This window comes from Lepidochelys olivacea, assembly GCF_965140295.1.
Source record: "Lepidochelys olivacea isolate rLepOli2 genome assembly, chromosome: 2".
Classification (NCBI taxonomy): domain Eukaryota; kingdom Metazoa; phylum Chordata; order Testudines; family Cheloniidae; genus Lepidochelys; species Lepidochelys olivacea.
Genome location: NC_140412.1, coordinates 119,659,447 through 119,672,381, shown reverse-complemented (window position 1 = coordinate 119,672,381; position 12,935 = coordinate 119,659,447). Strand labels below are relative to the sequence as shown.

Here is a 12,935-nt window from a genome sequence, read left to right as displayed (position 1 = left end):
TAAAATTAGTCATATTGATCAGTAAAAATGAATTTTAAAGTCAGTAGTTTTTATGATGTAGTGCCATTCATTGTCATTTCCAGTTTAAGAAGGAATTACAGTTTCATTAGAATACGAGGAACCAAGATAGAGTAAGGGGAACAAATGTTAAAGTTAGTTAAGGGGATTATTGGATGATTTGAGATTGTCTTGTTACTGGTGTGTGACAGTTTATGTACTATCACAGCATCAGTGACAATCTGTGTACTGTCACTGTGCCAGTAAAGCTTTTATTTAATTTGCAGGTGAATGAATCTAAAACCATATTAAAGCTTTGTGATTTTGGATCAGCTTCACATGTTGCAGATAATGACATCACACCATATCTTGTCAGTAGATTTTATCGAGCTCCTGAAATTAGTAAGTTTATCTGACGTATTTCTCTCGGTATTTAAATTACGTAAATACTTGACTGGTAATTATCATACATGGCCATATGTATTTGGAACATTGATGCTTCATAGATAATCTAAAAACTAAAACCAAAGTTAAAACAATAATCTTAATGTAGCCAGTCCCGCGATCTATCAGTAGCAGAACACACTAGCATCTGGTGAAAGAGAGCTTGAGATGCTCATTGTTTGGTCCTAGTCGGGCAGGGATTTGAGATGTTGCAGAGGCAGAACAGACGGACTTTGGTGAGCAGAAGCTCACATGACCTTTCCAGGGGGGAGGGGTAATTTTGGTTGACAGTTTCCACTGTTTTTTATTTTGTGGTGGCCAGGGCAAGATACAGTTAAAGCCCACTGTCATGGGAAAATGGAAAGACTTTCTTTCTCTTCCTTTGATACTTTATTCTTCTTAGGAATATGAGTTTTAAGGTAGTTCCTAAATCAGGGTTTACAGGATCTTTTTGCTCTTGCGGGATGTTATGTTTATGCCTGCTTTTGTGATATTAACTGATATAATCAGAAAACTCTTCTGTTTCAGTTATAGGAAAAATCTATGATTATGGTATAGATATGTGGTCAGTAGGCTGCACGTTATATGAACTTTATACAGGAAAAATACTGTTTCCTGGCAAAACCAATAACCATATGTTGAAACTTGCCATGGACCTCAAAGGAAAGATGCCAAACAAGGTAAGAAATGTGTAAACTGTTTAAAATCTCATATGAAATTGCAGTAATGGGCATCATAGTAAACACTGAATTTGGTTTGATGTCTTAAAAGCCAGCATATAACAACCTTTTGACTGTAGAATTTGTATTGATTATAAATCTTATGACGTGAAAGTACATGACTTCTTTTTCTTAGACTATATGTGTTAAGTGAAAGCAGAAACCTCTTTTATACACCGACCTGAAAAAATAAAACACGTAAGTAAACGGAGAATAACTGTGTGTGTTATCCAACTGGTTTGAGTGACGTTTTATTCAGTTTAGTCTTGCCAGAAGCTGGGAATGGGCGACAGGGGATGGATCACTTGATGATTACCTGTTCTGTTCATACCCTCTGAAACACCTGAGATTGGCCACTGTCAGAAGACAGGATACTGGGCTGGATAGACCATCGGTCAGATTCAGTATGGCTGTTCTTATGTTCTAGTCATTTCTCGCTGTTCTCTGAACAAGTGTTAAAATTGTTAAGTAATTCATATTACTGTAAGGCAGTAGATGTAATCTTCAGTTATGATGAGTCTGAAGTTTTCAAGACAAAAAACTGTACAAAACTCTTGCCTCTGTTTTATTTTCAGATGATCCGAAAAGGTGTATTCAAAGATCAACACTTCGATCAAAATCTCAACTTCATGTATATAGAAGTAGACAAAGTAACAGAAAGGGTAAGTTTTAAATGGACTAACTGAACTATAATTTTTTAAAAAGTTTTTTAACTATAATAATGTTTATGAAATTCAGTAATTAATGCCCTATTAATTAATGTCCTAATTAGTACCAAGATACATTGTGAAGGCTGTTTAAAATATTTTTTTCCCCTGCAGAATGCAGAGAGTTTATTGTGATAGGTTAAATTATGTTCTAGCAACAGGGAATTTCCCTCAGGCTTTGTATTTTAATTTTTAAAAAAATCTGGTTATTCTCAATCATAAACTGAGTGCACTCCTTCATATAATTTAACTTTCAATAAACTTAACTTGAAATTATGAATAAATCTTAATGCTGCTGCCTTCCTTTGTTTTATTAAAATTAGAAAATGTGCAACTTTTATGTGAAATGTTTGTTATAGAATACTCCCTTAAGCCTGGTCTACACTACAGAGTTAGGTCGACGCAAACCAGCTTACTTCAATTATAACTATGTACGTGTCTATGCTAAAATTTCGCTTCCTCAACATAACTGCCCCACTATCCCAACTTAAAAACCACCTCCACAAGAGGCATAGAGTCAGTATCGATGTAGTTAGGTCGATGCAGCGTCAGTATAAATATTGTGTTGCTTACATCGACTGTTACTGGCTTTCAGAAGCCATCCCATACTGACAGTACAGTCAGTACAAGCGCTTCTGATGAGGACATGCACCACCAACACAAGGAGCATAGTGTGGACTACAAAAGCAATTCAATGACTGTGATGGCTGTATACCGACGTAATTTAGGCCAACATAATTTTGTAGGGTAAATATGCCCCTAGGGATTATAGTGTGTACCACTGAATGTTAGAGTGCACCCTAAGAATGCGTCAAATTGGCAAATATAGAACATGCTTTCTCACTTAGAATTCTCAATATACTAATCCACTGAGTCTCAAATGAAGAGAAGCGGATCTTAAATGAGATGTGCAAGAAAATGAATGCATTTGGCATAAAGCACATTTACTAGTCTTACGTTCAATTTTCAGTATTTCTTTAAGTAACATTTACAGTAATAAGAGTTACAACACTAAATTTGTGTTGGACAGCAGTAAATTTAGGAGGAATAACATCAGAGAGAGAGTGAGTTCTTTAACTGGAATATGTGCTTGTTACTGTGCTCATAGTGGTTTTATTAACTGTGCTAATTTATGTAGAAGTAAATGTTGGTTGCACTTTTTATATTAGGAAAAAGTTACTGTCATGAGCACCATTAATCCAACCAAGGACCTGTTAGCAGACTTAATTGGGTGCCAACGACTCCCTGAAGACCAGCGGAAAAAAGTACATCAGCTAAAGGACTTGTTGGACCAGATCCTAATGTTAGACCCAGCCAAACGGATTAGCATCAACCAGGCTCTGCAACATGCCTTCATCCAGGAAAAAATTTAATTCAGATGAAGAAGTCCAAAGGGTTTGAGTAGTTAAGATACAAAGACTGAAGAAATTTCACAGCAGTTTATTAATGTATATAAACATAAATATTTCCCCTGCAAAGTTAAGGAAGAATGATATATTTGAATTAACACCAAGGCTGATATTTCTTTTAGAAATGTTAGAGTAATTCTGTTTGTGTCTTATGTGAAAATTTTCACTGTAGAACTGTTTTAATTGCCAAGACTGCACACAAGTACAATGCTAATGTATATGGTTGCAGTTCATATATTATAAAAAAAAAAAAAAAAAAAAGCTTGTTATAAAAGAACAGTAATACTGGGTGGTTGATTTGTTTTTAGCAGACTTGGCTTCATTTTTGTCTTTAAAAAATGGCCAGCATAAATGCTGTTTATATTCACGTTTTCCTAGGTGTGTGTGTGCAGGCCACAGCAGCATGCCCTTGGTGTAGTCAGTGCCGAAGGGGGTCTGTTCCTTCTTGAGCCTGCCTGCAGGGATGGTCTCCTCTTTTAAAGCAGGTTGTGTACAACTTTCAGTACACTGAAGGTAAGCTAAACCATCAACATCACCGGTGTTTAAGATGTTATTTTACTGGAACAACTGACAAATGAGAGACAATAGCTTTATGGCAGAATTCCCTGCATGTTTGATAAATGATGTTTTATTTTCTGGCATTGCAACTGTGGCATAGTTACGACTTCTGTTCTGTTCATCACATTTAAAATTTGGAGAATGCGCACTTGATGGATAGAGCGCCTTCAGTGTACTGTTCTTATTACTTTAATTTTTTTAATCAACTTGCTATAGACTTTGTATACATTTTGTTAAATATAGTTCACTATGACATAGAACCAATACTTACAGAAGAGTTTTCATTTACTAATTACATATGTTGGGATCTGATTCTGAAAGACCTTATATCTAAAGGATAGATAGACAACATAATGAAATTTTTAACTATTTGTATGTCATTTTGAAAGTGTACTGCTTTATGCTAAAAGTGTTTCATTTGTTCATTGTTTTCATTATTTGTGATCATGTTGTCTTTCAATACAGGCATAAACCTTCCACTCTTGAACAAAGCAGCTGCTTTTTAAAAGCGGTAATTGCTTCTTTACCTTTTATTTCTTTTGTAAATGAAGCTTTTCTTTAAGAAATGTGACAGTGTTGTCTCTTGCATAAAACAGTTGACACTCACTTATTGTAAAGTGAAGATTGTTCTGCTGCATGTAAAGTGGACCATGCAGATTTCTGTATGTTTTCAGTATGCATCATTAGATAATAAAGTCTTTTGTGAACAAGGCATTTGTAGCCATTTTTAAAAGATTTTGTCTTCAGTGCTGGTAAATCAGGTAATACGTAAGAAGAAACCCTTCATTTTTCTGTAAATCCTTTAATTAAAGGGATTATTAAAAGTTATGATCTTTGGAAGGCGATATTAGACTACATTAATTAGATCTCTAATTATCATCATTGTAAAAGAAAGAAAACAAACCAAAAACCTACAGATACTGTCTATCTGCTTTCATTGTTATGAAATTATTCCTGTAGGATATATGATTGAATTCAGGCTTTAACTAATGTTTGTGCTATTTTTCTCACTTTTCCTTTTGATGGTGCTGAAAGAGAGAAAGGAAAGCGAGGCACAGGCCACTCTACGCCTACTCCATGGGTCTGATTTGATGAGACACCAACTTCACCTTCCTAACAAGGTTATTTCTGACAGCATGTGTAGATAAACATTTAGCAACCAGTTAAAAATAGTTTGAAACATTTGAGTTAGTTATGCAACATGAAGAATCCAGAATCAAACTTTTCCAGTCCATACTGATGTTTTAAATATAATTTGAGACAATAAAAAATGCATCTTTTTATTTCCATTTATTATTTGCATAAAAGGTATAGAAAAAACAGGGATTCAGGGGTTTTTTTGTAATACCCGTTTCAAATTGTAAATAGGACTTCTTTATCCATCTAGGCACAAACATGCACACTTAGTGCAATCAAGGATGGAAAATGAGACTAAGCAGTCATTCTGCTGGTGGGGTGTTCCCCACCAAGGAGATGTAATGAACTACAAAGCAGGCAGGTGATGGGTGATGTTACATGCCTATTTTGAACCTTCAACCTGTCTTTTCTCAGTTTTTATTTTCATTTTTAATGAAAAGTAAATCTGTTCCTACTTCAACGTATTAAGTTTCTTGTTCATACAGGAAATAGAATGCAGATTTCACTCTTACTGAAATGAAGAACTAGATACTTAGTTAATTCCACACAAAGAAATTTGCACTGTTCTGGTGACGCCTATAACATATCCAGCACTTCTGGTGGCAATTTTACACAGATGTAGTGAAATCCTATTGTTTCTGTTGATTTTGACTATTATTTTGTATCCCTATTTAAGAATAATGAAATGAGTTGTCAACTCCAATAGAAACAATGCACCTTATACCTACAGAACTTTTAAAAACTATTCTAAAGAAGAATAAAGTTGCTCGTTTACTTGTTCTTTGTGTTGTAGGTGCCGCTCAAAAGAAGATGATGACCACCAGAAGACATGAACAAAGGTTTCTGTCCTATAAAAGATATGAAAATATTTTTTATGTCTGTCTAATCTTTCTGTTTACAGCATTCATTAGCACTATTGGTAATTTTAAGAATAGTTCTGTTGTGATGGTATTTATATGTAAGATGTGCTTGTTTCATTTCTGGTCGATGTGATTTTGTTGTGATCAAATGTAGGAAGATACACAATACTGTATCTGTTTGCTTTCTTCTTGTAAGAGAAATATTGGGTATGATACTTTTCCTTTAGGAAGGAGTCAACCAAATTTGACGGTAAAATATATATATTTTAGCATCACTGACGTTTTTAAGATTTTACTAGAAGAGGATACAAAATTTTGTTCCCATATTTTATTGTAGCACATGCATTATATATGCTAATACTATCTCTTACTTACCTTTAGCCAACAGAGCAAACATTGTAACTAGGGAGGTGGGTTATGAGAAATTGTTGAAAAACAAGTGGATCCTGGTCCTTGGCCCTCCTCCAGCTCCCTTTGTGCTTTTCTGGCAGAACAAAGGAGTTGTAATTCTGGCTTGAGCATCCAGCTAAATGGTTCCCCCAGCATGGAAGATTCCTGAGTGGTATAGAGACATAGTTACCTATTTGCCACGCCTCTCCCTCTCAACCTTTAGTGTAGGGGAGAGTTGGATGTGTGACTGGAGTGGTGCTGAACTCTGCTGATTCCCAGCTGTGGCAAACTGGTACAAAATAGAAGAATCCCTGAAGCTGCCATTTGCAGTTGGCTTTTGGATGAGGGTGGTATACAGCTATATTTGCTGCCTCCACACCTCAGGCCCTGTGCGACGTGAAACTCGGCTGAACCCAAGCATTTAACCCATGATCTGTGTCTCATGGTGACTGAAAATCAGCAAAAAACAAACTAAAAGTGCTTTTGAATCTGGGCCCCCTGATGAGAATTAAATGCAGTGGGAATGTATATTAAAAAATCTCTTTACTACTTATATTTGTTATGTATGTTGCTTAGGTGAATACATATAGGTTGACATAATTGAAAACCATTTTAAAATAAAATTGTTAATGAATTTTGATTTTGAATCGTCACATCTTTTAATAATGTTTTTCCATCCATATATAGGGTAAGTGGCCGTAAACCTCTGAAGAACCTTTGAATATATTGATCCAGAAGGCTGATCATTCTGTGAGAATGCAGGAGATATAACTTAATCTTCTACAGTGTATTAAGTCATCAACTGTAACTCATAGTTATAGCAGCAAATGTTCAAAGTGGCAATTGCTTCAAGTTAATAAAATAAGATTTTGGAACTTATTTGCATTTTGTGTTTTTTACTTTTGCTCTGTTTATAATGTTGATAATATAAAGCTTTAAAATACTTTTTTCAAATACTTGCATACACTAAATCATAACATGCCAGTGTCATTCTTCAGATTCCGTTTTCTCTGCTTGAGTTTAGGCCAGCACTGAGGTACCAGAGGTGTTCAGTTACCTGCTCCATCACACACTTTCTGTGTGACCTTGAGCAAGAGTCATTTAGTCTCTTTGTGCCTCAGTTCCCCATCTGTAAAGTGGGGTAATAGTGCACAGGATTTTGTGAAGATAAATACGTTAAAAATTGTATCACACTAATGGGGGCCGTTAGTGACTAAGATAGATGGCTGTAGCTTAATTGGGATAAGAGTGTAAAGATTGTAGGATGGGAAAAGCAGCCTGATGAAATGGCGAGGATTATGTTGCCTCTTTAATTCAGAGGTTGTGCTTGCCATTTGTTTTTAAGTGTATTGTTGATTCACTAGCTTCTTGGACAGGATGGCTAGCTGTCTTCATCTAGCCAAGAAGTTCTAACTCTTTTGGGTGCAGACCTTATTCACCATGTCACTGTGTCACTTTGAGGTTACAGTATAGCAATGTAATCTAGATGGTACAATACCTTAAATCAACTTAAAAGTAATGCTGAATGTGGTGGCTTACTTGTTAATTGGAGTTTCTCACTTGAACACATGAAATTGGTGCTCTGTATTGGCTGCCTGTTAATTGCCAGGTGGAACTTGGTATTGACCGGTCAGTTTTTAAATGGGTTGGAGCTGCCTACTTGAGACCATCTTTCTTGCTAGGTGATACCAATGGTGCAGTTTTGATTAGAAGTGGTTGAGCTGAAGCCCCCTCTGTTTAAAAGAGGAGGGAGCTGCTGGAAGGGCATTGTCTGTGAAGGGCCTTGAACTTCAGAATTTATTCCAGCCTTGACCTTGGGTCAAAAATCACCCAAATCTGATGATCTTCAGGGCATGCTGCAAAAAAACTTTTTGAGGCTTTCAAGGAGGAAGTGTGCAGTCTGGACTGGGATCTACGTGCAAAGGGATGGTGTTTGCAGCTAGGGTGGACTTTTTCCCCACGTCCTAATTTTGATGAGTCTGTATTTATTTTTGTCTGTACTAGAATGTTTATATCTCTAATATATGGTCTGAATTGACAAAATACAACATGACCTTCCCCCTCCCCTCAGCTTGCCTTCCCTCCTCTTAGCATCTCCACTTGCCCCAGTAAACCCCAACTTTCTCGCACTTACTCTCATATCCTCCCTAACCCCTTAATCTCACACTCTCCTCTGGCTCTTTCCTGTCAGAACACAAGCATGCTGTAGTCTCTTCCATCTTAAAAATATCCCACACTCAACCCCACTTGCCTCTCCAACTACCACCCATTCTCTCTTTCGTTTCTAAGCTCATTGAATGTGCTCTTTACAATCTTTTTCTGCCATTTTTCCTCCAGTTTCATCCTTGATTCTCTCCAATCCAGTGTCTGTTGCTTGCACTCCGCTGAAACCACTCACCAAAGACACTAATGACCATTTCCTAGCCAGCACTTCATCCTTGTCCTCCTTGACCTGTCAGCTGCCTTAGATACTGTTGACCATTCTTTTCTTAAGATCTTGTCCTCCCTTGGCTTCCATAACTCTGCCCTGTGCTGGTTCCTCTGTGTCTCTAATTCAGAGGTCCCCAAACTGTGGGGTGTATCACCTAGGGGGTGCAGAGGAACGTTCAGGGGGGACATGATGGGGCCCAGGCCAGCCCCATGGGGGATGCAGAGAGAGCGCCACCCTGCCCCTGGCCCCACCCCCAGCATTGGCCCCCGACCACACCCTGGCTGCAGCTCTACACCTGCCCCTACCCCCAGTCTCAGCCCCAGGCTGCGGCTTCGTTTCTGGACCCAGACCCAGCCTCGGCCCCCTTACCCCTGTCTGCATCCTCCTCCCTCCACCCCCGAGCCATGGTCTTGCTCCCAGCCCCGGGGTGTGTGTGTGTGTGTCTGCACATGCACACAAAGGTAAGTGGAGGGGCATGACTTTGAAAAGTTCGGGGACCACTGCTCTAAATGCTCTTTCAGCCTGTCCGTTGAAGGATCCTCCTCATCTGCTGGCCCTGGCCCCACATCTTTCTGTGAGGGTTCCATGTGGCTCTGCCCTTAGTCCTCTTTTCTCCCTCTAACCTCTCTCTGTAATATCATCTGCAAACACAAATTCAATACTATTTCTATGCCAACAACTTCAGATTTACCTCTATTCTGGACTGGTCTCTTATCAAAAATAAAATCTTGGCCTGTCCCTCTAACAGGGATGCTGATGTTCCAGGCATCCCCTCAAGCTCAATATGACTAAACGAGAGCTGTTAAATCTTCTAACCCTCGCCCCCAAGACCTTCCCATTACCTCTTGCTTGATCACTGGACAACACCACCATCCCACCTGTCTCTCAGGCTAATAACCTGATCGTCGTCATCTATTTGAACCTGTCTCTAGATTATCACATCCAGGCTATGTCCAACTCCTGCAATTTCTTTCTGCATAGTATTTCTAAGATATGGCCATTCCTATCCAGTCACACAGCTAAAACTCTCATTCAGGCTTTCTCAAATCTGTTATTGCAACATCCCTCTCTTTGGTCTTGACAAATGCAGTGGTGTTCTGCTCAGAACCATTCCAAATGCTGCTGCAAAGATCGCTTTCATAGCCCATCACTTTGACTGTATAACCCATTTGTTTGCATCCCTCCACTGGCTCTCCTTCCTCTATAATATCAAACATAAAATTTACCTTCACTGCCTATTCCCGTCTTACTTATCCCATCTCATTCACCATGGAAGTGCTGACTCCCCCGTCTGATCAGCCTGTGATGCCAGCCTCTGTTTCCAAACAAGCAGTTTGCTTTGTCCCATGCTGCCCCTCATGCTTGGGAGAAGCTCCCCATAAACACCTGAAAACTAACTCACCCTCCTTAAAACTCGTTGGCTGTGATTCCTACAAAAATCTTCAACGGTTAGGCTGCTGGTATGCTGAGACCACTGCCTGTAATACTGACCAATATTCTCATTGTTTCCTTGCATTACCTCTTCTATCTGTAACGGTCTGTTGTCTCTTATCTTCTGCTTAGATTGTAAGCTCATTAGAGCAGGGTCCATCTTTTTATTCTGTGTTGTACAGCACTTAACACAGTGGGGTCCTGGGTACTTGACTGGGGCTCTGAGACATTACCGTAATGCAAATAATAGGTGCTTTATGATGTACTATAGACCTCTAAATAGCAATCTGTTTTTCACTTTGTCTCACATTTTCATGAGAGTTAATACATGTTGTGATGTGAATATCTGTCCACTAGGAACTGAACCAACACCATTAACGAACTGGTTACTACTGACCCAGGGTAGATTTTAATTGATAAACTAAAGATGAAAGGTTCCATATCCTACCACTTCAGTAGTTCTCAAACTATTACATTTACCCCTGATGGTAGGTGAGCCAGAATCAGATGTTATGCAGGTTGGTTGAACGTGTATTCGAATAAAGAATCCATTAGAACTACACTGATTAAAATTACACAGATGATATGCCAAGTATTTTAAGTTTTAGATGTGGTTTGCTAGGCCTTAAAATTTGAGAAACTGCTTCATTACTAATATTCTGATTCATCCAGTCACATATGTTTAAGAAATAAATATTGCATGCATGTTGAGAGGTATCTGCACATTTGGTGTACAGTAAAGCAGGAAGCTGAAGACAGTGATTCTTGGATCTGAAAAGAGAAACCAAAAAAGGTCATAGACATGAATTAGATTTTTAAAGGAAATGCTTGATAGCATTTATAGAGCTCCTTTCACCAAATAACCCAAAGTACCCGAAAAATGGAGTGTTACCTATCTTTACATACAAATCACTTCACCCACACTGAAATGTGCTGCAACAGCTTAACATTAAACAGCAATGCTATGCAAGTTTGAACAGGAAGTGAAAAATAATTAATCCTTTTGAAACTATAAGGCAGGGTGGATTTGATTATTTAATCATGGATTTCTACATAGAAGTGCATTCTTGTTGGTTGTAATAACCTTAATACATATTCTTCACAACTCAGAGATAGATGTAGGTTTCATTTTTAGAAGGTATACACTATACATTTTTAAAGTGATTTATTTTGAAAACTTTTCAGATTAGTTTTACAGCTATATCAGAAAATTAATGATTGGTTATTTCATTTACCAAAGGTAATTGAAGCAGATATTTATGAAATATTGAGAGGTGAACTATCTCCAATTCAACAGGTTAATCATTAATATTTGGAGGATTTTCTTGCCATGCTCTATTAGGAGGAGATCACCACCAGACAGACATTTAAATTGTTTTATTTAACAAAAACAACAATGTTATTTATTCTGGATTTTTTTCTTCAACAGCAAACATATAATAATGTAACAAAACAAGCAACAAAACTAAATTTTTGAATGTAGTTAAACATTCAAGTTTTTAAAAATCAGGTTTGTTTGTGTTAAAATTGTTTTTAACTAAAATAGTTAAATGGAATACTTTTAAAAAACAAAAAAAAAATCCCAAAATTAGATAAACTATATCAGTCAACATGAGAAACTTAAAATATTGGCTTCTGTAGCTAATTCGGTCGTCTTCACCTTTATTTTCCTGTTTGTTCATAATCTTGAAAAGAAAAACAAGCTTTCCTGCTGTTAAAAGTGAGATTATCACTTCAACACTCTCTGAATCCAAGTGCTTAAGTGACCTCCACCAGTTCACTGGTGTGACTTTCTTTAAAACATCATCAGCAAACATATATTTCTGGAATGGTTCACTGTTAGCTCTGAAGTTTATTATAGTTGGCATTATGGAGGGATGATTCCTGGATGTCCATGTCATAGCCAACTCCTCTTCTTCAGCAGTTAAGGTTTGACCCTGGTACCAAGTATTGAGAAAATTTGCAAGAAAATGAGCTGGAGATAGTGCTTGTCCCATTCATTTTTTAATGCTTGTAATTTAACTCTGTCATACATAATTCTCTTTTTAAGATCTCACTCAGTGTCTTCCAAATTTCAACAGTGTCAGCAATAAAACAGCTATTTCCCTGCGTTTTGTTCAAGGCTACAGAAATAGGCTTCAGGGTACTCAGCATGTGTTCAGCATTTCTCTTAAGCCCAATGTTGAGAACTTTGGCTGTGACAGTGCCATCTATTTTTTTACGATTCTGTTCACAAACTGTCATCAGATTGGGCCAGTTCTTGATCAGTGCTCAAAACAGTCCACTCCTGAGTTCCATCGCACGTCTTGTGGGAGAGTTGGCTTGGTTCCTCCCACTTTTTTGAGAGCAGCTGCTGCAAAGTGGTTGTTATGGAAGTATTTTGTAACTTCACTGTTTCAGAAGTAAAGGCTAATATTGAAGTCTTTGGCTAGGAGGTGAATCAAATGAGCACTGCACCTGTATGTTATTATCTTGGGACTCTCCTCACCCTCTTCTAAATTGCTTCTCATCTTGGATACATTTGCAGCATTGTCTGTGACCAAGCTGCGTACTAGACATTTGGATTTTTTTTTCACAGTTTGTTATAGCTTTTACTCAGAGCTGGCCTTACCATGAGGCGAACTGAGATGGCCGCCACTAGGACCCAGAGTGTGGAAAATTGTGTCTGCTGCTAGTGCATATGTATTCTCTCTGCTCTAGATGCACAGAGATGGTGGAGTGCTGTGCTGGAGGAAGGAGGGCACAAGAGACATAACAGGCAGGCAGGAGAAAAAGTAAGAGGAAATAACAGAAAGCAGCAGGAGCTGCAGGGAAAGAGAGGAGGAGCAGCCATTTATGTACCTCTCTAGCAC

General features: G+C 38.0%; 1 protein-coding gene across 5 annotated transcripts in view; it reads left to right on the top strand.

The window, feature by feature from the left end:
• PRP4K (pre-mRNA processing factor kinase PRP4K) overlaps positions 1-7,100 on the top strand; it is a 50,543-nt gene extending 43,443 nt beyond the window's left edge. Inside the window, exons 12-20 of one of the 5 annotated variants that reach the window (XM_084620914.1) lie at positions 285-399; positions 970-1,121; positions 1,736-1,822; positions 3,037-3,789; positions 4,300-4,345; positions 4,870-4,955; positions 5,222-5,328; positions 5,765-5,810; positions 6,909-7,100. In XM_084620914.1, coding sequence (XP_084477040.1) covers positions 285-399; positions 970-1,121; positions 1,736-1,822; positions 3,037-3,240 — 558 coding nt within the window. In that variant the 3' untranslated portion in view covers positions 3,241-3,789; positions 4,300-4,345; positions 4,870-4,955; ... (1 more) ...; positions 5,765-5,810; positions 6,909-7,100. Of the gene's footprint in view, positions 1-284; positions 400-969; positions 1,122-1,735; positions 1,823-3,036; positions 3,790-4,299; positions 4,346-4,869; positions 5,811-6,908 lie in introns of all 5 variants that reach the window. The other 4 variants (XM_084620915.1, XM_084620913.1, XM_084620912.1 and 1 more) reach the window with 4 other exon arrangements.
• Positions 7,101-12,935: the final 5,835 nt, after the last annotated feature.